This window comes from Myodes glareolus, chromosome 8 (genome assembly GCF_982192425.1).
Source record: "Myodes glareolus chromosome 8, mMyoGla1.1, whole genome shotgun sequence".
NCBI lineage: Eukaryota > Metazoa > Chordata > Mammalia > Rodentia > Cricetidae > Myodes > Myodes glareolus.
Genome location: NC_142033.1, coordinates 73,689,304 through 73,715,686, shown reverse-complemented (window position 1 = coordinate 73,715,686; position 26,383 = coordinate 73,689,304). Strand labels below are relative to the sequence as shown.

General features: G+C 46.6%; 3 protein-coding genes across 26 annotated transcripts in view; 1 reads left to right on the top strand and 2 right to left on the bottom strand.

Annotated features, from left to right (window-relative positions):
• Positions 1-14,892, bottom strand: part of Ewsr1 (EWS RNA binding protein 1) — a 30,055-nt gene extending 15,163 nt beyond the window's left edge. For 4 of the 6 annotated variants that reach the window (XM_048449877.3, XM_048449878.3, XM_048449879.3 and 1 more), the window contains exons 1-6: positions 14,772-14,892; positions 9,859-9,895; positions 9,673-9,724; positions 7,241-7,364; positions 2,319-2,505; positions 130-297 (exon numbers count right to left, since the gene is read on the bottom strand). In XM_048449877.3, the coding sequence (XP_048305834.1) occupies positions 130-297; positions 2,319-2,505; positions 7,241-7,364; positions 9,673-9,724; positions 9,859-9,895; positions 14,772-14,784 (581 nt within the window). In that variant the 5' untranslated portion in view covers positions 14,785-14,892. Of the gene's footprint in view, positions 1-129; positions 298-2,318; positions 2,506-6,693; positions 6,712-7,240; positions 7,365-9,672; positions 9,725-9,858; positions 9,896-14,771 lie in introns of all 6 variants that reach the window. The other 2 variants (XM_085692080.2, XM_085692081.2) reach the window with 1 other exon arrangement.
• Positions 14,893-14,894: 2 nt separating this feature from the next.
• On the top strand, positions 14,895-22,294 carry Rhbdd3 (rhomboid domain containing 3). 14 transcript variants are annotated; one of them, XM_048449884.3, is made up of 8 exons: positions 14,895-15,031; positions 15,507-15,653; positions 16,137-16,335; positions 19,415-19,604; positions 20,251-20,634; positions 21,365-21,527; positions 21,615-21,899; positions 21,984-22,294. In XM_048449884.3, the coding sequence occupies exons 3-8, from the start codon at positions 16,258-16,260 to the stop codon at positions 22,159-22,161; spliced, it is 1,278 nt and encodes a 425-aa protein (XP_048305841.1). In that variant the 5' UTR covers positions 14,895-15,031; positions 15,507-15,653; positions 16,137-16,257; the 3' UTR covers positions 22,162-22,294. The 14 variants fall into 14 exon arrangements, with proteins under 14 accessions (XP_048305841.1, XP_048305839.1, XP_048305844.1 ...); XM_048449882.3 differs by having other exon boundaries at positions 14,995-15,128; XM_048449887.3 differs by lacking the exons at positions 14,895-15,031; positions 16,137-16,335 and adding exons at positions 15,142-15,321; positions 19,038-19,158.
• Positions 22,295-22,485: 191 nt separating this feature from the next.
• Positions 22,486-26,383, bottom strand: part of Emid1 (EMI domain containing 1) — a 47,895-nt gene continuing 43,997 nt past the window's right edge. For 2 of the 6 annotated variants that reach the window (XM_087909130.1, XM_087909127.1), the window contains one exon: positions 22,486-23,201. In XM_087909130.1, coding sequence (XP_087765256.1) covers positions 23,175-23,201 — 27 coding nt within the window. In that variant the 3' untranslated portion in view covers positions 22,486-23,174. Of the gene's footprint in view, positions 23,202-25,690; positions 25,782-26,383 lie in introns of all 6 variants that reach the window. The other 4 variants (XM_087909125.1, XM_087909126.1, XR_015738592.1 and 1 more) reach the window with 4 other exon arrangements.

The window sequence follows — 26,383 nt, the reverse complement described above, 5'->3', positions numbered from 1 at the left end:
TATGTAGTCAAGAGTTATGAGAGTCAGAAAACAAATCTTACCTAAGGAAGCCAATGCTAGTTGGTTAACAACCTGAAAAGAAATACCTGTCCTGTTATGTTATTTACTGGCCACAAAGGAGAGACTGACCTGGTAGGAGGATAGGATGGAGGTGCGGTGACTGGCTGCATGGGGTAGCTCCCAGGTACCTGGGGATAACTGTAGTTACTCTGTCCATATCCTAGGCTGGGCTGGTTATAACCCCCTGTGCTAGATTGAGGTTGACTAGTCTCAGCGGGCTTGTTACCATCCTGTGGTCTAAAAGGAGAAATAAAATAGTCAAACTTAGTTTCAATGACCCCCAAGCCCCAGGTTAAGAACCCTATAGTTCCGTGAGCAATAGGAAACATAAAGACCAGCTAGAAAAAAGAAAATAAACTCAGTATCAGTCCATCAGTATTTGTTAGAAGAGAACATCAAGGAAAGTGAACAGTGTACTTCATTTGTTTTGTACCTTTTTTGGGGGGACTGTTTATTTTTCAACACAGGTTTCTCTGTGTAGACCAGGCTGTCCTGGAACTCAAGAGATCCACCTGCCTCTGCTCCCAAGTGATGGGATTAAAGGTGTGTGCCATTGCACCTGGCTGAACTTTATTCCATTTGTTCTGTATTGGTAGTTACTAAGGGACTTTCATCATGTTATATTAAGTAATGGAGGGAGGAAAGAAGAAAACACTTTTCTTTTTTAAAGTGAACTTCTGAAGAGAAGAAATTTAAATAACAATGTAAACTGATGTTTAATTTGTAAGGTCACAGCACCATACATTTTGAGTATCTGTGCGTTTAAGCCACTTATTTACTAGAAACAGATCAGAAAAGACACTTTCTAACTTGGGCTGCTGTAAATTCACCTAACCTTCCACAGCAGTCTCTACAAGACAGGGGATGCACCTCCCATCCCATGCTCAGATTAACTAACTCAGGACCCCCAATTCCTCATGGCCCCAGTAGTTTACACCAAGGCAGTAGCAGAGTTAATTTAAGGCTATCTCAAGCAAAGCCCAATCAGCAGGTGGACCAGGGAACATGCAAAAGCGCTGGTTTCGTCACTGAGATGAAATGGGTTGTAAAGTTATAAGGTTCCTCTTTCCAGTGAGAAAGGGGTAATGTTGATCAAGACTAGCTATTCTTAAAGGGAGTCAGCTCAGAAAACTTAGCTTGGGGGTGGGACACAAAATGATGATCAAAACCCAATTGATACACAGAGTAGTATATCCCACTGTGGCTTGGATATACATACCTCTGCACGAGGGCATCACATGGGACTTTGTATATCTGATAAAATTCCGTAATACCTAAGTCAATTGCAATGGGACCTTCTAGGAACCAGCTGATTAAATATATAACTACTGTACAGGCTTGTCTATTGGATATCAACTACGAGTGGCTCTGATTACTCACTGTGCATTTTAGAAGTAATTTCACGAGTGTTTGCCAGAGCTAATGTCTTACCTCTACAGCAGATAAAAAGTCTAGGTTACAAGTTGATCTCTTGTTTATTCCCTAAAAAGTCTTCATTCAAATCAGAATTCAGTGTTCCTTCAAGACTGTATGCAGAAGCCACCTAAGTACATTGTCTAAAGCAAAGACCTGAAATCTTCTGTTAAGTAATAATATACACCACTTATCTACCAACCAGCCATGGAGTATGAACTTTATTGGACCTTTAATATTTACCACATAGCTGGGTACCCAAGAATTTACTTGTCTATGACTTTCGGTCCAAACTACTACACTACATGGAAGAAATTATGCTTCAACTGAGGCAATAATTCTTTCTAGACATGGAAATATCCTTTACTGATAACTGGATCATATACTACACTTCTGACTCATGTGTAACCCACCCATCCTATACTATCAACTACTGCATTATTTCCTAAAGGAAAAATAGTTATCAATTTACAGGGTTAATAAACCAAAGCTTAAGTATCAAAAGTGTAATTCTATTGGTAGTTAAACAATGTGGGAAAACATACTCAATTTTCTTGTGTTTAGAAAAAACAGTCTCCTCTTTCCGGTAAAGTAAGTTCTAAAACCAGGCAACTGATAGTCCTCATTTTTGGTCCCCAGACAGCACCATTTCTTTACCAGAATACCACCTGTATGCTATGCTCCAATACCCTGACTGCTGTAAAGACTGTGAGAACAGTCAATACCCAGGGTACGTGAAGAGCCATCAGAGGGAACAAAGTCATGGACAGTCAAAGTGTACAGGGTTACTCTTTCCTTCATATCCAAAGCTGACGTATCAGAGGAATATGCAACTATTGCCTTACCTTGTAGGTGCAGTGGCTGCTGGCTGCTGGCCATAGGCTGGGTAGGCAGGCTGGGTGCCATATGCAGACTGAGCTGCATAAGAGGCCTGGGTTGTGGTGACTGTAGCAGTGGTGGTGTCATAAGCACCAGTGCCATATCCTTGGACAGGCTGGCTGTATGCCTGGGGGGCAGTTGGAGTGGTATAACCTACAACAAAGAGAATCAGATCAGACTCAAGAATCAGACTTCAGGTTCTTTTTGTCAATGAGTTGTGCTAACGAAACAACTCAAACTGCCTACTTTAAAGCATCAAATATTGAATCCCTATATTCTCCTTGCAGGAAGAGTAGTAACAAAGAAGTGTTTAAATTACTGTTTTTATTACATTTATTTTTTAAAAAATTAAGTATGTGCACATGGGAGTGCACCATGACACGTGTGGAAGCAGAAGACAAATCTTGGAAGTTGGTTCTCTCCTCTGACTACATGGATTCTGGTCATCAGGTTTGGTGGCAAGTGCCCTTATCCACTGAGCTATCTCACTGACCCAAAAATTTTAAAGTATTGTTTTTTAGAAACTCATTCATTCACGCATGTATGTGTTTTGCCTGCATGTCTGTCACTGCAAGGGTGTCGGAAAATCGAACCCTGGTCCTCTTGAAGAACAGTCAGTGCTCGTAAATGCTGAACCATCTCTTTAGCTGTTTTTTGTTGTTGTTGTTTTAGTAATGTATTACTTCATCTCTTTTCAAACTGTATCTACAAGAGAGGTAAAGTGTGCTTTTTTGTTGGTGGTGTTTTGATATGGGGTCTCATGCAGCCTAGGCTGTTGTAGAAGATATCCTTCTAAACCCCCCAACCCCAAGTTTCTGGCCTTGGGACTACAGACACATCATACCTAGTTTATTGGTGCTGGGGACCACAGGGATCCATGAATGCTAGGCAAGCACTCTACCAACTACGCTACATTCCCTACCTCAAGACAGAATACTCTATAAAAACCCGTTACCATGGAGAACAGGCTTCTTTCTACCCCCATGAAAATGGACCTGACAGAAGACAGTGCTGTTTTAATTTCTCTGACTATAGACCCATCTTGCTAGCAGATTTCCTGAACAAGTTTCTCAACTAATTAAAAAATAAACAAACCCTCTCAAAACAAGAAATAAAATGCTCCAGAACAGGAGGTAAAGAGCAAATAATATAACACTTAAAAATAGCTACGTAATAGTTATCAGGTACTAGATTATGCACTAAAATCTACCATTTTAACGGCAGTATATAGATAAGCTTAAAGTATCACAAACTTTCCTGGTACTGGATCTTTGCTTTCCTCATATCAACAGGCTCCAGTAAATGATGCACTTTAAAAGCTCAGTCCAGATGCCAGGATTCACATCTAAAGAACCCCATTCTGCCAGGCGGTGGTGGCACATGCCTTTAATCCCAGCACTCAGTAGGCAGAGGCAGGTAGATCTCTATGAGTTCAAGGCCGGCCTGGTCTATAAGAGCTAGTTCCAAGACAGTCTCCAAAGCTATAAAGAAACCCTGTCTTGAAAACTCAACAAACCCAAAACAAAACACAAAAAGAAAACCCATTCTTACTAATGTTAAAAATGACTTCTGTGACCAACATTGCAGGATCACAAATACCAAATCCGCCTGGCCTACAAAGGAGAACATAGCAAACCAACCAAACAAAACCCCAAAAACAACAACAAAACACAAACAAACAACTCCCAAGAAAACAAAAACAAAAAACAGGCGCTTTAACATTAAAAAAAAAAAAAAGATCTTGAACTAAGACTACTTAGTTTACATTATATTTAGGACTAGCCAAGAGAGTATCCAAAAACCAAACCAAAACAACCTACAAAGACAACACCAAAAACTGAGGTAATATCATTCAACGGTCCATGCTTGCTTACTGTAATCCTTTCTTTTTTACCTCAACTGACAGACTTCTAGGATTACAGACATAAACAACCATGACCAGCTTCAACTTGTTTTTATTTCTTTGAAGCAGGGTCTCACTATGTAGCCCAGGCTGCCTTTGAACTCAGACAGGAACCTGTCTCCGTTTTTCAAGTACTGGGATTAAATTAATTAAAGGTGGCACCACCATCTGATTCAACTCTTAATCTAATGGTATCATTTTTTTTGTCGCATGGAATCCTTTCTTCTTAAACATTAAAAAAAAAACCCTAAAATTATATACAAAGACAGTAGTCTCCTGTCTAAACTGGTGAAAGTCACTAAAATATATTTTACAAAAGAGTCCAAAAACTTTTGAGATCATCTGAAATTGAGCTGTTTTCTTTTGTAGTAATAGGAATAGGAAGAACCCAGAGCTTCATACACATGCTAGGAAAGAACTGTACCACTGAGCCCTGTGTCGTGAGGATAATCCTTTTATACACTGTGTAGATGTTGCTGCTGTTTTACCTTGCCTGCCTAGGCACATTCTGATTGGTTTAATAAAGAGCTGAATGGCCAACAGTTAGGTAGGGAAGGATAGGTGGGATGTGCGGGAAGAGATAGGAACTCTGGGGAGAAGTAGGATTTGCCAATCAGACACAGAAGAAGTGGGATGAACAGTACTAAGCAGAGGTTAACAAGCTATGTGGTAGAATATAGATTAACATAAATGGGTTAAGTTTTAAGAACTACTTGGGAACAAACCTAAGGCAAGACCAAGCTTTTACAATTAATAAGAAGTTTTTGTGTCATTATCTGGGAGCTGGTGGTCCGAAGAAAATCTAACTACAGTCTTAGGTATTTTAAAGTTCTTAGCAAAGTTCTAAAGTTAACCATACACTGTACTCATCTAAACTACAACAGAAGTCCACCTATCCAATTACTCTTTATACGATTTCTCCCTACATGATTATAAGACCCACAAAAGTTCAACCAAAACCAGACTGATCAAGACAGTAACTTATATCTCAGATTTGCAGAGTACGGGCCTGTATAATATTGCTATTAAGAAATGGCAAAAAATAAAATAGCAATGTTATAGTACTAGATACCAGGTTAATAAGTAATTTTTAATTAATCTGTAGTACTTACATAAGCACCCAAGCAAAATAAACAAAAATCTACAAGATGACAAGACGCTAACAGCACATCTATGTGACTGTTAGTGAAAAAGGTGGTAAGAAGCATTGTACAAAATTTTGTTTACACTGAACAACAACAACAACAACAAAAACAGCTTAAGAATTGTTTGAATCATGTAAGTGAGATGCAAATATATAGTACCTTTCTTCTGGAACTTCATTTACAATCCTAGAAGAGAACAGTTTATTTCTACGCATTCCCTCAGATAGTTATTCACTGACTTTTATGTGTAAAGGCAGCATGGGGTTCAGAAAAATATGCCTGGATTCAGCTTCCTACAGCCTAAAAGCAGTTGACAGGAGTAAGTGAAGTATGAGAGATAACTTAGAATCACTTACCATGCAAAAGCCTGCCTGGCTCACTAAAACCACCACTTTCTGCTTACAGTGCTCTATAGTTTCTGGGCTCACAATCAGGACTAGACTTTCTATTCTGCTTAAAATCACTTTGTTCTAACCCTGTTGAATGGCTTAGGGATAGCAAAGGCTAAACCTAAAACATGTTTTCAAATCTACAGTTTTAGTTTCAGTTCTCATCACACCTGCACTAGGTTAGATACACACTTCCATCCAAAGACAGTAGTTAAGATAGGTTAGCAAATTCTTCCCATGAAATCCATGACAGTAAACTAAATGCCACATATTTTCCCCTTTAATTCAGAGTTTAGATGCTGGAAGATAAAGTCTTCATATCTCCAACATTGTATAACATAGCAAAATATGCCAAAGCAAAAATATGGTCACTTTTCATATATCCCATATAATGGACTCTTAGACCAGCTTTCTTTTTTTTAGTGTCCTGGAATCTTATTTTATGTTTAAAACACACTATGTCTAAAAAAAAATTCATAACACTTAAAACAGAAAACGGATTAAAATAATTTATAACACTTAAAACAGAAAATAAAATGTGCCTGTGCTATATACAACGGACAAACATGTACATGCAGGGTGGTAGTCTGCCCCTTAAATAAATCTAATCATGCAATCTAGCTTTCAGGGAGCAGGGAAAATCAGTCGGAGTAATACCTTTGGGAAGGCAAATGACTTTAACAAAGGCTTGACCAAAGTTAAGTTCAAAAGCACAAAACCTTCCCTCAATTATAGAAGGGCATGGATCTGCAAATGGCACCTGAAGCAGCCTTTTTCATTAGCACCTTTTGTGTGATGTTAGAAAGTCTGGGGTTTAAACAAATGAAACACCTAAGGGTTAACATTACAGGGTTAGACAAGATGAAAAGCATTTCCCATGCAAGAATGAGCAGGATAGTCAAACCTGTACTGGTCCCTTCTACTGTGGAAAGCACAAAACAAAAAGTAGAGGGTACACTATCAGATGAAGCAAACAGATGTGAAAACCACTGTTTTTCCTTGAGACAGGGTTTCTCTGTGTAATAGCCCTAGCTGTCCTGGAACTCACTCTGTAGACCAGGCTGGCTTCGAACTCACAGAGATCCACCTGCCTCTGCCACCCAAGTACTGGGATTAAAGGCGTGCACCATCATGCCCAACAACCATTTCGATTTTTAAGCAGCTCAGTTTAAGAAGGCTGAATCCTTGGGATTAGCACAATCTTTTACCTTAGTCCCATTTTGTTGTATATTATACAGGGTATAAAGTTTTAATTTCTTTTGAAACTCATTCCACCCACACTCTATTGAAATATAGCTCTCAAGGACAATTAAGGGCAAGGAAAAAAAATACTTCCTAAAATAAAAGATCCCCAGATGTCAACACATGAACCAAAACATATACCTAAAAGAACAGGCCTTTCAGCAAATACCCTCAACACTATCACCAAGTCCCTTTAAAGCTGGCCTTACCAGTGGGAGGCTGTCCATAAGAAGTCGCATATGCTGTCTGCCCGTAGGTGGCAGTGCTCTGAGCCTGGGTATAGCTGACATCAGTAGGCTGTCCATAGGTTCCATAGCTTTGTTGCCCATACGCCTGCTCCAAAGAAAACCATGTAGTTTTGTAAGAGAATTTTGTATTTTAGCAAAACACAAACTGATTTATTAGTTCATAAACTGGAGAAACAAATAGAAAATATTATTTTCTGGAAAAAAATTATAAAAATAAGACAAATCTTAAAAATTCTAAGTGTTCAGAGGCAGGCAGATCTCGAGTTTGAAGCCAGCTTGGTCTACAAAGCAAGTTCCAGGATAGCCAGGACTGTTAAAACAGATAAACCTTGTCTTGAAAATACAAAAATAAGTAAATGCTATACATTCATGTTTTAATAAAGTTAGAAATAAAAAACAATTAGGTACTGAGTGATGGTGGAGTATGCCTTTAATCCTAGCACTCAAGAGGCACAGGTAGATAGATAATCTCTGTGAGTTTGAGGTCAGCCTGGCCTATAATAGCTAGTTCCAGGACAGCCAGGGCTGTTATACAGAGAAACCCTGTCTTGAAAAACCCAAAATAAACAAAAAAATAGGCAAAGTCTAAGTTAACTGAGCTTAGCAAAATGCTTTCAAGAGCAATACAGGCACAGGTATGTAACTGACAGCACAAAATGAACATCAAGAAAGATAATGAAGGATCAGAAAGCATCCTGCCATATTTGAAAATCCTGCCAGATTTTCAACATAATATGAAAATAAATGCTCTTAACCCTATGTCAAGAAATTGAACCAGAACAGTTTTTAAGAATGTTAGTTTATCAAAATCACTGTCTTTAAACTTAGACATCAGGGGTTGGAGAGATGGCTCAGTGGGTTAAGAGCACTGGCTGCTCTTTCAGAGGTCCTGAGTTCAATTCCCAGCAACCACATGATGGCTCACAACCATCTGTAATGAGATCTAGCGCCCCCTTCTGGCCTGCAGGCGTACATGCAGGCAGAACACTGTACACTTAATAAATAAAATTAAATAAAAAAAACCTTAGACATCAATAATACCTAAAACCAGATAAGGAATAACTTGGGCTTTTTTTTAGATACTAATGTTATTTTATAGACTTATCTGAAAGATCAATTAAATGTGAAACATGACTTCCAAATGTTTCCATGGCAGTTAATATCAACTTCTTAGCAGATCATTCCAGAATTAGAGGTCTTTTTTTTTCTTTTTCTTTTTTTTTGGGGGGGGGGAGAGAGTTTTACTGTCTAATTTAGTTCTGGAGCTTGCTATGTAAACCAGGCTGGCCTCAAATTCAGAGGTCTACCTGCCTTTGCCTCCCCATGTTGGGATTAAAGGCCTGTGCTACATGCCCAGCTGAGATAATTAATTCTTGAAAATATAAACAATATATACTTTCTAGAATCTGTTACCCTTGGCATTTTGAAATGTTGGTGGCTGAAGTCAGCATATCACACATTCTACCAATGAAATAGTCTCCTACCTCCTGGTCAATCCTGTACCCCTCCCCCCAAATATTTCTGCAGTGCTGGCACACAATCTACCACTGAACTCCAGTTGAGAAGTATTTAATTACTTAATTTGACTGGTGGAAGGCTGCATATGTATATACCATGCATGGTGTATATGTGAAGGTCAGAGAACAATTTAGAATTTGTTTTTCTCCCTCGTATGTGGAACTTGGGGATGAAACTCAGGCTGGGTGGCAAGGGCTTTTCCCTCAATGAGCTATTTCTCTTGCCCCTGGCCTATGTTTTTACACAGACTTACATAATGACAAAAGCCGAGGAATAGTAATTTTCAAAGCTGACTCCAGTAGTCAATGTACAACCACTTGTAAGTTATATAACTGTAACTTGCTATATGTGTGTGTGTATATATATATATAATTTTCTCATCTACAAAAGGTCAAAAGAGGATCTTCCTCTGAAAAACTGCAATGATGATTAAATTAAGCATAATAAAATATGTAGATAAGACCAAGACTGCAGTGAAATGCTTATTTTGAGCCTAGAAGTTAAAAGATGAGCCTATTTTCAGTTTTAAAATGGTTTCATTTACAACAAACCCTCATTGTAAAAGATTAAAGTTACTGAGTTTTTAAAGATTAGATAATACCACTACTAGTTACATGCATATAATTTTTAAAAAAGATCTGCTAGCTATTGTTTTAGTGGTCAACTGAAACATCTTTTTGTTGTAGTCTTTTTTGAGATAGAGTTTCTCTGTGTAGCCCTGGCTGTCCTGAAACTCACTCTGTAGACCATGCTGGCCTCGAAATCAGAGATTGGTCTCCTGAGTGCTGGGATTAAAGGCACGTGCCACCATAGCCTAGCTAAACTGAAACATCTTTATTGAAAATATAACTACACATCCTAGTCTTTGGGATTACCTGGGTGGTCTGCGCATATCCTTGAGTTGGCTGGGCGGTATAAGCACTGTAGCTGCAAAAAGAATTAAACACGAGAATTGAATATAGAACATCTGACTGTGCTACTATATCCTTTATAGTTACAAAAGGCCTCATACTCTAAAACATTAAATGCGGACAAAGTACTGTTGCAGAAGGCTGACTTACCCCTGCTGGGCTGCAGCTTGGCTGTAGGTACTGTAATCTAGAAGAAACAAGAAAAAAAATTATTAGTATAGCCAAGGAACAGGAGACAGAGGAATAATTCAGGCAGCAAAAATTAATTCTTTAAATTGTTTAGAGTGGACCTATATGCAGACACAGGTCACAGCACATCTCTCAACACCAAACCAATTAAGTCAGTTAAATGCACAAAGTCTGAATATGGTGCTAACTTGAGTTGGCAGAGATACCTTGCATATCCTGCATACTCCCATGACCATAACCCATCTCAACCACCAGCTATTAATTCAAACATATGATCATTATTTTAAGGCTAACAGAAACTAAGACCACAAAACAGGATCAACTTTACAGTCATAAAAAAGGACCCCCACAAAAGTATTAGAATCCACCCCACTCCCGCGCCTTTCTGCTTTTTGAGACAGGGTTTCTCTGTGTAGTCCTGGTTGTCCTGGAACTTACTCTGTAGACCATAGTGGCCTCAGGCTCAGGGATTCAGCTGCCCCCTCCCACTAAAGGCATGCAGCACCATACCCAGCATTTTTGTTTTTGAAACAGGGTCTCTCTAAATAACCTCAAACTCTGATCCACCTGCCTCTGCCTCCCCAGGACTGGGATTACAGAAATGAGCTACTGTGTCCAGCTTCTATCAATCCCTCTAACATTACAGTGAAACAATAACAAAAACTACAACAGTCATTAAATCTAAAAAGGGCCTGTTATCAGAGATCTACCTTTACAGTAATGAAAAAACTAGAAACCCCAGGGAGGCCAAGGTAAAGGATGGAGTACATCCATGGTTGGAACATATGCATATTCCCACGACTATAATGTGGAATGTGTGGATGCCCTGGGTTCCAACTCCAACAGCAAGCACACACAACCGAAGCAAGGTTAACATAATCCTAAAAATTGGCAAGGATGAGAAAGCACTTAATAGGCCTGGGGGGGGGGGTTATTCTAGGCTCACTATTGTCATTTCCAAAAACTTGAAATTATTTCAACCTAAAAACGCCACAAATTTTCTTCTCTCTAAATAAGTTCAACTATCATTTTCTTTCTCATATGTAATTTATACTATATCAAAAGGAATTAGTTTGGTGAGGTGGCATATGTCTCTAACGTCAGCATTCAGGAAGCAGAGGGATGTGGGTTTGAATTTTAGGCCAGCATGGTCTACACAGTGAGTTCCAGTACAGCCAGGACTATGAAAGACCCTGTCTCAAAAACATCAAAAAGGGATAAAATTCAGTCTACACAGGTAACAAGTGATGAAAATAAATGCTTAAATTTTCAAAGCACCACTGAATTAAAGTTCCACAAGTTTGGGGGCATTTTTTTTAAGGCAGAGCAATTTTTTTGTTTTGTTTTTTTTTTCCTTTTTTTTGTTTTTTTTTTTTGAGACAGAGGTTTCTCTGTAGCTTTAGAGCCTGTCCTGGAACTAGCTCCCATAGAACAGGCTGGCCTTGAATGCACAGAGCTCCACCTGCCTCCCAGGGTTTGTGTAACAGCTCTGGCTGTCCTGGAACTTGCTTTGCAGACCAGGCTGGTCCTGAACTCTGTCTGCCTCTGTAGTTTGAGGTTGGCCTCAAATTCAGATCCACCTGCCTCTGCCTCCCAACTGTTGGGATTAAAGGCCTGTGCCACTATTGTCCAGCAAGCAAATATTTTCAAATAATAATTCTACCTAATTATTTCCCCTTTACAAGAATAGATATCTTCTTTGGTGTTCAAAGACAGCACTGCCATCAAGAGAGAACAAATGGGTCCTTCCTTTTCTAATCAGAAAGTAGTCAATCTCTAATCTAAAAGCAACAGTTGACATCTTTATGGAGGGGATCTTCCCCACTCCATGCAATCCAAAGCATGCTTCACAATATCCTGGTCAAGAATACTTTCCTGAATCCATCTCTTAAAAGCTGATTGTCTTTCTACCTTTTTGCACCTTACATGACTATTTCTCTCCTCTAGACCCTTAATTTCAGAGCCTGCTTATCAATGTTATCAGTAAGCTGTCCAAAAGATACCTACAACAAAAAAAGAAATGTTCAACAAAATCCTATTGTTTTTTGAGACAGGATCTAACTACTTAGCTGGCACACCAAGCTAGTTTCAAACTTGCTACAGACCCTATATCGCTCTCTCTACAATTTAAATGCTGAGAATTACAGGTGTGTTCCACCTTTTTTGTTTTGATTTTTTTCCGAGACAGGGTCTCAATATGTAGCTCTGGCTGTCCTGGAACTCACTACATATCTGATCTCATACCTGATCACGAACTCTGCCTGCCTCTGCTCCCCAAATTTTAGGACTAAACTATGGCTATTTGTCACATTCTTTATATGAAATAAAAAATTGTAAAACACTTCCTTCCATGTAGTGTTTGTAAAATATACCAACAAAGCATGTAAATCCAAATATTGCAACCTTCATTTTGTTGAGGTTTCTATGTAAAAAATGATTTTGAGTTACTGGCATTAAGCTCAATGTTTACAAAAGACTTACACAAGAGCAGTTATGTAAAATTGGCAAAGCTGATACAGAACAGCTAACCACCTCAGATCAGCATAAAACCGAAGGATTTGGTGGGCTAAGAGAAGCAACCCCCAACTCATGTTTATCTACCTAACAGCACACAAGCCTCCTACAGTCTCAAACATTACACTGAAACAATGGCCAGATAATTTAACAATCAAAAAACCATGCCCAACTATACAGTGAAAGAAGCAGGTAAAAAGTAGGATGGGTGGGGAGGGCTCAAGAATGCTGGCAACGTTATTACTTCTTGTTCTGACAGTAGTTATTTTGGTACTGTAATTCTGCTTTATTGAACATACTCTGTAGGCACTATTCCACAAGATATAGATGAGGGGGAAAAACCATTATTCCCTAAGGCAGCGGTTTACAACTCAGGGTAGTCATTAGCCAAGCTGTAGAGATTTGGAGGTTTAAGCTACATAATGTATTAAAGTCAGCAAGGGAGATTTCCTGGTACCCAAAAGCTTTAAGGACCGAAGAACTCAAGAAAACTCCCCCCCCACCAGACAAGGTTTTTCTGTGTAGCCCTGGCTATCCTGGAACTCACTCTGTAAGACCAGGTTGGCCTTGATCTGCTGCCTCTGCTGGAACTAAAGGTGTGTGCCACCACTGCCAGGCAACAAGAAAACTTTAGCTAAACTCTATTTTTCAGAAAGGATGCTAAGTCCTAAATAAGTTCCTTCCGCAAGGGTAGGGCTATGGGTATAGCAGATCATTTTTTTTAAACCTTGATTTATTTAACTTTATTTCACGCACACTGGTATAACGATGTCAGAGTCTCTGGAACTGGAGTTACAGACAGCTGTGAGCTGCCATGTGGGTGATGGGAATTGAACCTGAGTCCTCTGGAGGAGCAGTCAGTGCTCTTAACCACCAAGCCATCTCACTGAGCCCCAGAGCAGACTCGAATATGGTTCGTGATGGTCTTCAGTAAAACGGATTTAAAACACAGATGACTAAAAAGTGTCAATGATCTACCAAGCAAAAATCTGCAATTGCCTTCTTGGTCTTTAGCGGGTTAAGAGAAGCGTAGAAGGCTCACTGCCGAAATCGTTTCCCACCAGAAGTACTGGGCTGTAGTTTCTCAGTCTTTCTCTTGGTAGCTTGGTATCAAAAGTCAGCATTTACCTGTTTACTGACTACATCGTTAGCATCGCCAATATGTGATGCTGGAACTTTTCCCAAGCACAAAGGAAGGACCCAGAGCTTCTCCTGTCTTCCCCTTCGATTTCTCCTGTCTCCAGGGCCACATATCAGACCCCTAATTCCTCCAGACGAAAAAAAAAATCGCTACTGTGCCAGTTAACTGTGCACCAAACTGCTGGTGAAGCCTAGGCTACACTCATTCGCTCATTAAGGAGCACAACACTCATCGCATCCCCGAGCTCCTAGCAGTCGACTTTCAAAGTCCGTCTTCTTTCCCTGGCCTCGACAGGACCACAAAATAAACCTGCTGGTTTAACGAGCAGGTCTACAAAAACGTTCTGGGTGAGGCTTTGTTTCTCCTGGATCAAAAACGCTAAATCTTTCTGGTTAAGATTCTGCTCCCCGGATCCAGACGGGCCTAGTTACACAACCGATGCCCGCGCCAAACGCTTGCTGAGCAAGGGACCCCGGGAAGTCACTGCTTTTTGGGTTAGGGAAGGTAGTGGAGTTAACACACGATCAAATCGATGCCTCCGAAAGGATCTGTGGGACCCACTAGGTCTAAAGGCCGAGCAGGCTTTAGACCTCGGGGCTTGAGGCTGCGAGCCCTCTCGGGTGCACCTCGGCAGCGCCGAGCCAGGCCTGGAGGATAATGGGGCTCCCACTCATAAGCCGGCGCCCCTCAGCTCAGACACTCGCGACGCCTTTTTGTTTGTTTGTTTTGAATCTGAGTTTCTATACAAGAAACGCCCTCAGGCTGGCAGCGGGAGGAGGTTACCGGGGCCACCGACCGCGGCTTCTCGAGCCGCTACCCGACACCCCACCTCACGCGCCTTCGGGGTGATGGGCCCGAGGCCCAACCGCGGTCCCCTCTGGGCCTCGGAGGCCGTAGGCCCCGCCCACGTGGCGGGAGGCCCGGGTCAGCCGCACCGACAACCGCCACACAAAGGAGACCAAGGCCGGCCCCGCACGCCCCAGCTACCGCGAGGCCCTCGCGCGCAACGCGGGCGCCGGAAGGTTCCAGAACCAGCCCGCCTGGTGGGGGAGGGGCGGGGGGAAGGGAACGCGGACCCCCGAGCTCGTTGGGTGGCGGCGGGAACTCCAACCCCTCTCGGCAGCTCCACTCAGTCATCCCTACCACCCCCAGAGACAAGCGCCCCCGAGTTTGGGTGTCCCAGCCGTCGCCAGCGCGACCGCGATCCCACTCCACTTACCCGTGGACGCCATTTTCTCGCCTTCCTCCTCGTTCTCTCAACGTCCGTCTCCCTCTCGCGGTCCCCCTAGGCGCCGCACTGCGCAGGCGCGAAATCCGCAACCTCGGAAGCTACCATAGGGCCAGGCCGCGGGGGTGGGCAAGGAGGTTTGAGCCAGTGATAAGCCGGTCCTTGGCGCCTGAAACCGTCGACCCAATCCTCTCTAACGAGTCGGACGTGACGCGCGGGTTAAGAAAAGCACCTCGGCGGCCAGCGCGCTCGTGAGCGAGTGTCCCCACCAAACCCCGGGGAGCCTCCGCACGAGGCTCGGGGGTTGGAATGGTTACGCCCGCTGGCTCTAGGGACCGTCTCCGAAGAGTCCGTCCTGGAGGGAGACGGAGGCTGGCGGGAGGGCTGGGGGAAGGGATCCTGGCCTGGAACAACTGCTGACTAATCGGCAGGCGGGATCACGCGCCCGTGTGTGCGCGCTGTGGGTTTCGGGCACCTAAGTCTCGACCGGGAGCTGGCGGCCCGACTCCCAAGCGGGACTCCCCCCACCCGGCCTTCCAGGGTAGGGGAGAACGTGCTTCGTAGAACCTTGGACGCGTGGCCCGAGAGGGCGGGGGAGGGGACTGAGGTCGGTCGGTCAGTCGGTCGGCTGGGGAGGGAGGCCGGGAATGCCGCGGCAGGCTCCAATAACGGCCGGAGTTGAGTAGCCCTATAATCATCCTCCAACCAGTACCCTTGTTTTAACAGAATAGAAAACCCAGGCCCACGAATCGAGTACTTTCCCCTAAGTTACAAAGCTGAATTCGACTCCGGGACTCCCCCCATCTGTGCACCACCCGGAACCATCTTCCTTGCCCTTGACTTCCCAGTCTGTCCTCCTGGCTTCCCAGTAAGGTAGGCAGGATGTGATGGTGCAGAACTGTGAGAGGACCCTGACAGGGCTCCAGGGGGCCACTGAGGCGGATTGTTAGCGAGTGAGGAGCTGTCTTGTTCCTAACACCGTGGACAGATTCAAACATTAGCATGGCGGGCGAGGACTCTGAAGAAAGCAGGGCCCATGTGGGTGCAGTAGGCGTGTCACACCTTTCGAAGGATGGGAGTGGTTTCCCCGCTGAAGCTTCACACCAGTCTCTCTGATTCCCTGGCGAGAAGCAGGGAAGGGAGTGGGGAGCAGGATGTCGTGACCCCCGGTTTCTTATTTGATGTAAACTCACTTCCTCAGGTGAGAGATCCAGGCACTTGTTAGCTAGGGACTCCGCGTCTGAATAGGGTGCTCGTGGGTCTCTGAACGTGAAGAGCTGCTCCATGTGTTGTGTGCTAGGAGCAGCAGCTGGGTTCATTACTTGATTCTTACGAGTTCCATTTTATTAATTGAAGATACGGTTGGAGATAGAGGCGCAATGATACTGCTTGCCTAGGATGTGTGAGGCCCCGGTTTCCGTTTGCAACACCAAGAAAGAGAAGAGACTGATCCAGAGGACTCGAGGCCCGGTCCCGAATGTCCATGGATCAGTCCCTTAGTGCTCAGGGATGGAATGGTTGTGAGAAGCTTCAATTTAGGAGACCCTGCCTCCAGGTAAGGGTGAAATCGGCCTGCTTTTCTAAACCCAGTGCCACAGAGGAAGGGCAGGGTTCACCCCAAATCCGGAGTTCACCCCAGCAGGATCTGGGGCCAGCTAATATGTCTTTCAGTGAACACATAACTGGAGATGAGAGGGAATGTTATGTACAGATCGCGAGGTTCCCCCAAAACCACCATAAAGTCTGCACTCGTATGCAAAAGTGCAAAGAGCCTTTAGCCAGTCTGTGGTGGCGCAAGCCTTTAATCCCAGCGCTTGGGAGGCAGAGGCAGGTGGATCTCTGTGAGTTTGAGGCCAGCCTGGTCTACAAGAGCTAGTTCCAAAATAGTTTCAAAGCTACAAAGAAATCACATCTCGAAAAGCCAAAAGAAAAAAAAGAGCCTTTAATCAAGCTCCAGGTTGGACCATCCCATCTATTTGACATAGTGGTGAAGTAGAGAGCCACGAACCCAGTTGGAGTAGGTTTTTGTGGGGTTTTTTGTGTGTGTGTGTGTGTGTGTGTGTGTGTGTGTGTGTGTGTGTGTGCTGGGATTAAAGGCTTGTGCCACCACTGCCCGGCTGGGGTGGGTTTTTTTTTTTTTTTTCTCATAACAGAGGTTGGAGTGAGGGAGTTTCTAAGGTTCAGGACCCCTGATTGACTATCGTGTGGGGGGGGGGGGATGGGTGTATGCTGGCCGAAAGGACATCAGGTGATCCTGTCTATAATAGTTGGAATGTTAGGTATTTCCCCTTGGATGGTCTGTTCCCGGGTGGTCCCTATTGAGCCTGTAGGGCAGGGGAGCCTCTTTTCCTCCATTAGTTCAACCACTTGGGAGAAAATTCAAACTTTGTTCATTAGGATAAGATTCACGATGTGGGAAGGCACCATTTGAGCTGGGCTTCAGAGTGAGTAGGAGGCTGTTTGTTGAGGGGCTGGAGGTAAGGACCCTGAAGGCAGAGATTTTCACATTTCTGTCCTGTAGGAAACGGGCCTTGGCAAGGAAGCTAACTAGGATCCGCTTTCTGCCCTGAGTCATCCCAGGAGACTTGAGAGCATTGCTAGGGAGTGCTAGCAGGGCCCGCAGGCAAGGCTGGCTGCGAGGAAAGTGATGACTACTCCCAGAGTGCAGGACCCTGAGCTGGGCCATGTGGGGACAGGGGGAGGAGAAGAAAGAGGGAGAGATGAGAACCTGGTGCAGCAACGAGAAGCCCACCATACATAGAGCAGGTAATCAAAGTGGGAATAGCAGTTTAGTCCCCTGGGCTGCAGAAGTTTAGGGTGGGGGTGGGGGTATGCCAGCCAGGAGGGCCCTGTAACTGGTAGGGACCAAGGGACTGCAGGGAGAACCTGCCTGCCAGCATCTGCATTGATATGTTAAATAGGAACCTCAGCCATTTGTCCTGGTTTGAAACTTAACTGGAGAAAAGCTTTGCTGTTTGGGCAGGGAATGACCTGTTTGGGGACCAGAGCTTGAACCAGCTGGGCCTTCACTTGTAAGCTATCTGTCCCTTCCATAAGTAATTAGGTGGTGCCTTGGGTTTATTGGGAAAGAGCTGGAGGCCAAACTAGGTGCAATGGTGCAGACTGTTGATCCAGTACTCAAAAGCCCAGGCAGACACAGGAGAATCTCACATCGCAGGCTAGCTTGGGCTCCATGTTGAGACTTTAAAAACAAAACTTTTTTTAAAATTATTATGTATATAGTATTTTGGGATGTATGCCTACGTGCCAGAACAGGGCACCAAATCTCATTATAGATGGTGGTGAGCTACCATGTGGTTGCTGAGAATTGAACTCTGGACCTCTGGAAGAGTAGCCAGTGATCTTAACCTCTGAGCCATCTCCCCAGCCCCCAAACAAGCAAAATTTTAAAAAAGAAAAAGCTGAGCCAGGTGTTGCCTTTAATCCCAGCACTTAGGAGGTAGAGGCAGAGGCAGGCAGATTTCTGTGAGATCGGGCCATCCTGGTCTACAAGAGCTAGTTCCAGGACAGGCACCAAAGGTACAAAGAAACCGTGTCTCAGAAAAAAAGAAAGAAAGAAAGAAAGAAAGAAAGAAAGAAAGAAAGAAAGAAAGAAAGACTGTGGGCCTCCAGTCTTTTCTCTTATGATGCTGTAAGCAAAATGTTGGTTTTTTTGTTTTAGTTTTTTTTGGGGGGGGCTGGCCTCTAATTCACAGAGATCTGCCTGTCTCTGCCTCCTGAGTGTTGGGATCAAAGGCATGTGCACCACTACTACCCGGCAGAAAAAAGTGTCTTAATCACCCTTTCACAGACTGGGAAACTTGCCCAAAGACAAACAGCAGAAGGCTGGAGCAGATACCAGGGCTGGGGAGGAAACAGTGCCACAGTTATGAACCACTTTGTAAGGCTTGGAATGTGGGTCTCCTGTAGCTTCAACCCCAAGCTGCTTGTCCCATTGGTGGGCCTCATGAGGCCCCTTGTTCAAGGGCACCCCAGGCTATCTGGACTCCCTGAGGCCTGGAACACTAGAAGGGGGGGCGGAGTCTAGAACTGGCCTTGGCTTTGCCGTTCCCAGGGAGAATGTACCCGTCTTATTGGCAGTGAAGGGCCACAGCTCAACTTTTCTGGCCCTGTCTCTTCCACTAAGACACCTTCAGGGCCCACCAGACTCTTGTAGAAACTGGGTCTCATGTCACCCAGGCTGGTTTTTCAACTCTGTTTGCAGCCAAGATCTAAATGTTTCTTTTATTTTTACAGCACTGGGGAGCAAATCTAGGTGCCCATGTATGCTAGGTAAGCCTCTCCTGCTGGTCTGCATCTCTAATGGTCTTGGTCTCCTGAACCTCCTGCCTCCACCTCCTGAATGCTAAGATTACAGGTGTGCACTACCACACTGACCTCATCAGGACTTTAAGCATGGCCCATGGCCATCCCAGACCCGTGGGCAGGTAGGATAGAAACGTGGCTAGTAAGCACACAGGTTGGGGCTTGATAAGCACACAGGCCAAGCTATTGGACCTGCCTCTGCTGGTTCAGTTTCTGCCTCTGTATAATGGGACCATTGGTAAAGTAGTTGGGAGGGAGTCAGATAAAAGCAGCAAGGATGATTTGTTACTGTTTTTGTTTATTCCCAGCTTACAGCCTCAGGACCACCTCTGACTACCATCAACCAAACTATGCATGTCTGGGACTCTCCCGGCTCACTGTCCCGGGCACTGCCCCTTGCCTCCTCAGTCCTGATGCTCCTGATGAGCTGCCTTTGGTTGTTGGGGGCTGGCCCCAGCCTCACATTGGCTCCAGAGCTGCTGCTGGACCCATGGCAGGGTGAGGACCAGCTGCATAGCCCTTGAAGAAAGCTAGAGACCTACTCTAGGGCCTGAGACCACCTAGTGGAATTAGTGTGCAGCTCGTGAAGGTCACAAGAATAGGACACAGTGTGGCAGGGCAGGTTAGCCTACAGACATGCCCAGTTCGTCCACAGTCGAGAAGGAGGACAGAGAATCCTGTCCAGAGGGTGAGGTGGGAAGCTGTGCGTGGGAGTTCTGATAGTGTCCCTTTCTGACAGCCTTCCCTGGAAATAAGAAGTTAAATTTCTGCCAAACATGTACTTCGCACAAAGCCTCTGGTTTACATTTGAGGAACCCAAATGATGTTAAGAGAGGTTAAGCGATTTTTCTAAGGCCTTGCAGCTCTGTGGGAGTGAGAGGTTTTGGCAGGCAGTTTTCATTAGAACTTGTGCTATTAACCAGATGCAAGAAAAGATTCGGTAACTGACAGACAGCTTCACTGTACCTGGGCCATGGCACCACTTGGTGGCTAGTGGTGAGTGGGAAGACTGTGTTGGTTCCCTTCAATATACCCACAGAGTAGCTGTGGTGTTGAGAAGCCTCTGGTCCCATCTACTGGCCTACCAGGTGGCCCTTGCAAAGGCTAGTCCAGCCCCCTAACCTGACACCCTTCTCATTCCCAGTGCACCGGCTTCTGACCCATGCTCTGGGCCACACTGCACTGCCGGGCCTGCTCCTGAGCCTGCTGCTCCTTCCCACTCTGGGCTGGTGGCAGGAGTGCCGTCTAGGCACTCTGCGCTTCCTGCACAACTCCGCCCTGCTTGCCTTGGCTGCTGGGCTGCTGGCTGTGCTGCTGGCAAGCCTTGGAGTATCCAATGCAGCTGGAGGCTGTGGATATATGCCTGTCCATCTGGCCATGCTGGCAGGGCAGAGTTACTACCCTGGATGGCGTCAGGGGACACTGCCACCATGGCTGCTCCCATGGCTACTGCTGGCCCTGACCCTGCTGCTCAGCTCTGAGCCGCCCTTCCTGCAGCTCCTCTGTGGCCTTCTTGCTGGCCTAGCCTGTATCCTTTGCCTGAGCCCAGGGACCATGTGGACTTGTGGCTGGGCCTCCGGGGTGCCTTAGAAAGGAGTTAAATGTTAGGTGAACAAACACCTGCTCCTGGCACATCTTCTGTGCCATGCTCTGGGCTGGGGACAGGGCTCATGGCCAAGAAGAGGTGTCAGTTATCAAAGGACCCCATGGGATGGATGCTTGGGAGAGCTGAAGGGACCTGAAAGTCACTAACCTGGATCCTGTGTGAAGGTGGGATCAAAGCAAAGATTAGCAAAGAGGAAGGTTTGGGGTAGGAGTGAGTGTGGGGCTCCCTGGAAACAGAGGGCCAACTTAGGGCCCATAGTGCAGGTATCTTAAGCATAAGCTTTGCTCCTAAAATATGGGAAAATAGCTACCATTTTTGGTGGTGATCATATAACCCTTCAGGCAGTCACAGGGAACCATTTCAGGATCCAGACACCAGCTACTTAAGTCTGGCTGATAGTAGGAGGACCTATCTCAGGTACACGGGGTTATGCAGTAGCCAAGAAAGTGGAAAATAGGGTTTGGGGAAGGCACATACAGTTCCCTGGCTGAGTAGTTTCAGGTAGGCAGTTTCCTTTTGTTCTCAGCTTCAGCTGCTCATGTGGTCCTGGGGGGATGCAGCAAGGGGAGACGCATGGGAATGCCTAGCACACTCTCCTCCCCCCAGTTCAGTTTGATTTTCCTTGACCTGCCGCCCTGCCCTGGGCAGGCAGATGCTGCTGGGGCCTTCCGGTGGCTGGAGCTCTCTGAGCGGAGACTGCAGGTGTTACAGGATGGTGTCCTTTGTAGGACTCTGGCCCAGTGCTGGCCACTGAGGCTCCTTCCCACCCCAGGCAGTCTGACTGAACTGCCTGTCACTTATCCTGCTGCAGTGAGGTGAGGGTAATGCCAGGGGCTCGGTATTGGGTGGTGGAAGTTGTGACAGTAGCTGGCAGCCCAGGCCGTCCACCTCTGTCCCTACAGGCCTGCTACCCCTGGACCTCCCTACCTTGCTCCCCCAAGCTCCTGGTCTCACAGTGATGGTTCTGCCCAGCTTCCACCAGGCATGGGGCCTGTGCAGCTGACATGGAAGGACTCAGAGAGGAACTTGGACTGGGCTGCGTCTAGCTTTGCTCCAGGAACCCCGATGTGGGCAGCCCTAGATGAGCAAATGCTACAGGAAGGGATCCAGGCTTCACTTCTTGATGCATCAGTTCAGGGTTCCCAGAGCTTGACGTGGTTGCCCAAATCCTCTGGGTCTTCTCTACGGTGAGACAGGGTGGGCAGGGGTGTGTCTTCCCAATGTGGGAGACATGCATGCCCTGACATTTCCTCCTTGTCCCCACCTCACAGGCTGCAGCAGCTAGAGCACATGGGATTCCCCACTGAGCAGGCTGCAGTAGCCTTGGCAGCTACAGGGCGTGTGGAGGGCGCAGTGTCACTGCTGGTTGAAGGGCTGGTAGAAACCGAGGCCGTAGTGACTGAGGGGAGGAGTGGTCCTGCCCACTGCAAGGACACTGGACCCTCATAATCCAGGAAAAGAGCAGGATCTTCGGCCTGACCTGAGTCCTTGCCCAGTCTGTTGAGGACATCCCTGAGGGCAGGAGTGGGCCCCGGCATGTTCTAATGCTTCCTAAGAATAAAAGCTGATGTTTTCAACCTGGCCTCCTGAGTGGCAGTTGTGTCTGGCTCTTCTGTATTGGCATGGGAAGGATGAAGGAATGAGTGGAGAAGGAGTGAATGGGTGGCTGATGGCAGGAGGGTGACTTGTGGTGTCTAAGCCCACAGGCCTCCTGCCCCAGTATCCTCAGCCTAGGTGGACCCTCTGGCTGCAGCACACAGAGACCAAACTGGGTAGGGTCAGGCAGGGGCGTTTATTGTCCAGTACATAGCAATCCATGGCATCTGCAGCAGATACTTGGAGTGGGAGTCCTTTCTATACATCCTATCCCCACATGGAACACTGGGGAGTGGGGTTGGGTAGAACTGACTTAAGGAGCACCAACCATTCAGTCGAGGATTAAGCAGCCTGGACTCAGGTGGGAACTCAGCACCAGAAAACAGGGCTCCCCAAGGTCTTAAGGAGGGGAATTGAGACTTCTGCCTCGATCCATGCATATCTATAGGGCCAGGCAGAGTCCCAGGTCTCTACTCTAGAAGACTGGAAGCATTGTATCTCCACCCACTCCCCTTTTCACCCCATTTCACAAGGGGAAATAGGCCTGACTTCTTGAGTAGGCTTTCTCTCAGGGCCCAGTCCCTGCTTTGTCATGTACAGGCTGACATCACTGAGACCTGCCTGCCTATCCCTAAGGCCAAGATGGCACAGGGGTCCCTGAGGTTATTAATAAATAGGAACTGGCAGTCTCTGGAGACAGCTGGCCAAGTCCAGGCTAGGGGAGGAAGCCTGGTGTGGAACCCTGAAGAGCCACCACCATCCTCAGCTCCTCTTGTCGTGTCTCCTGGGGGTCACGATCTGGTAGTTGGTTGGGTGTCCTCCCCTCTTGCCCCGAAGGAGGCTGGGGGTACCTGTGCCATCAGGGCCTACCCCGGATCCCAGCTCTGGTTCTGCTGAGGGAATAAGAAGAAAAGCTATGTTAGGGGGGCATTCACATTCATGAAGAGTGGGGGAACCCACTCTGTGTCCTGGGAGGTAGCAGGGTACCCTGGCATCCTAGAGATGGAGCTGTGGGAAGTAAGGGTACTGAAGACTGGTTAGTACTTCCCCACAACCTCTGAGTCCCCAGCCATCTGATGCCTGATTTGTCTAATGGGGATGGCCGGGCTCACCACATTTACATGTTTGGTATATGAATAATGCTCCCTAAGTAATCAATTTGGATTGATTTGGAGTGAAGGTAAATTCTGCATCATCCAAACTTCATTGCAAGGAAACTGAACTAGAGATGAAACTTCCTCTTTCCTTGGATTATAGCGCCATTTGGAGGAAGGGTTTTGCCCTGGAGCAGCCTCAGGGAAACTGGACCCCGTCAGGGCCCCAGCTGTCTGATTTCTAAAACCAGGGACATTTTCAGATAGACTCTGAGGCCCTAGATGGCACCAACAAAGCCTGAAGTCAGTTACCAAGGGAGTTGTGGTGAGATATGCCCTAATCTGTTTATAAGCTGAACCCCACGCATGAAACAGCATGCTTGCCCCCCCCCCGGAAACTAACATCCTTCAAAACCCAAGAAGGTGCTGTCTTGTCCAGGAAGCCCATGTGTATCCTTTGGTAGCCCCTAAAGCTAGGGAGGTCAGGACAGGCCGTTTTTCTGGTGGGGGAGAGCCTCGGAAGGGGACTTGGCCAAGCCAAGGACAGACAGTTGGAAGCTTGATGATGACCACTTCCCACAGAAGGCGCTGCTTAGGGGTGGGCCACTAATGGGGCCTGGCTTTTCCCAGGCGCCTTGTACATCCTCCAGGGGCTATCAGGAGCTTAGCCAGCTAAGGACGGGGTACCGTGTCGCCATTCAGCTCTTCTACACTATCTAGCTGTCCCTTCCACTGCTGCGCCATGCTGAGAGGAGGGGCACCTGGAAATGTGCAGAGAGTCTGGAACTTGGGTCTTTGCTCCCAATGGTTCCTCAGGTCATTTGGAGGCAATGAGGGATGGAGGACAGGTGCCAAGAGACTTCAGGGGAGGGGCTTGATAAGTCTCCATCAAGTCTCATCAAGTCTCGCCTCCTAAGGTAAGGACAAGGCTGTTGAGGCCAAAGGAGGTCCGGCAGATAGTCCCTGATGTTTCTAGAGGTCAGAGAAGTCACACAGCTAATGGTGGGGATTAGAAATGAACCGTGTCGAGCAAAACTTTGTTTTGCTCAGTAGCCCAGATCGGCCTCAAATTCGCTATCCTCCTGTCTCAGCCTTCCAGTGCTCGGCTCTTAGGCACATAGCCACCATTCTTGGCCTGGACATACACTCCAGCCTCCAGATCTTGTCTCACATTAGGCTTCTTGTCAGGGTTGTTCCTCCACCTCCACCAGATACAACCATGTATCTTTTATGACCCCACACACAGTCCCCTCTTCCAAGAAGTCACTAATGTCTAGCAAGAAGGGCCCAATCCTTGGGTACTCCATTTGAGTGTCTAAAGTGACTGACGGACAGCTCCCCAGAGCCCAGCTACTTTGCCGGGCCCAGTGCCCATCCAGGCCTAGCATTCAGTAGGTGCTTCCTGGTTTTGCTGAACAAAGGACTGGTTTTAGCCCAGACCCGACCCTCCTCCTTCACACTTAAGGCCTAGAGGGGAGGTTGGACACAATATGGAGGCCTCTGGGCACTGATGTGCATATGGGCTGTGAAACAGGACAGTGACCGGAAGGGGCAAAGGACAGCCAGTGGGTGAGGACTCTCGGTGGGCAAATGAGAGGCGCCATTCCTGTGAAGGGCCAGCCCCATCTTCCCACACCAAAGCTTCACCCCAGGAGCCAGGTGTGTGTGGGGACTACCCCTGCCCCCAGTCAGAAGCCTAACCACCTCTCAGGCTGCCTGAACCAGTCTTCTAGAACCATCCCAGTACAGCTCTGCTCCGTGTTCGTCTTCACCTCTCAGAAACCTTGTGGGGAAAAACTCTGTAGACTTCTTAATCTCTGATTCTCCTCTGCTTGGTCACTCACCTATGATCCTTGCCTTTCTGGGCTCCACTGAGATATCACTTCCAGGAAGCCCTCCTGGACTGTCCTCTCATGGTGACAACTGACTAAGGACTTGTACATGCGAGGTAAGTGGAGCCATGTCCCCAGCAGGCCAGAGGCAAATCTATGCTCACTACTCTGTCACTTACCTCTTCTTGGCTTTTGCTACCGGTGCCAGCCCCCACCCCCACCCTAAACTGCGCTAGGGCACGGCTACATCGTTTGGGTATGTTGGAGCCTGTGCCGATAGGTGGCTGCCAGAACAGGAAAACTAGTTCGCTGTGCCAGGTTCTATTTCCTTGATGAAAGGAAGGAACCAGTGTCTTCTGGCCCAGACCAAACACTGGGAGGCATCTTCTTCATGCCCAAGCCTGCCCCAGGCCCTTCCTGGGAGAGTTTGCCCCTGCCTGCCCACCCTGCCATTACCTGGCCAGATGATGGCTTCCAGCAGGGTGACCCGTCTGGCCAGGAGCTCCAGCTGGGCCTGCTGCTGCAGGAAGCTCTGTAAGCTAGGAGCCTGATGGGAGATTGAGAAGAGCAGACGGTGCCGAGGCTGGCCTCTAAGGGCCGGGCTGGGAGTCCAATGGTGGGGGGCGCAGAGAGAGGCTGATGGGCTTCAGGGCAGAGGTCTGGACCAGTGTCCATCAAACCTCATTGTACCCCTAGGAGGTGAGGAGAGGGCGTGCCTAGCTCCTCAGGTAGCCAGATGAATGGGAACTTGGAGGGTGAATGTCAGGCTACGGATCTGGCTCCCTCGAGCCCTGACAAGGAACTTCAGGACACACTAGGACTACTGTGGCAACTGTGGGAGGGATACAGGGCCAGGAAGGTAGGTCCTGTGAAAATCTCCAGAAGTTTATGGGGAAACTGGTCAGAACTGGCAAGTGGTCTATTACCCAGAGTTCTTTGGGTCCTGAGTCTGACTCTGTCACCCACAGTTCCCTGCATTTTTAGAATCTAGCTGCATTGCTCATGACTGGTCTAGAGTTGAAGCCCAAGTAGTTTACAACCTTGATCTATAATCCTGTGGCCTTGGGCTCTGACTGTGTGACCCATGACCCCAGTATGGCTAGAGTTTGCTTGTTAACCACAATCCCTCACTGATCAGGTTTCCTTTTT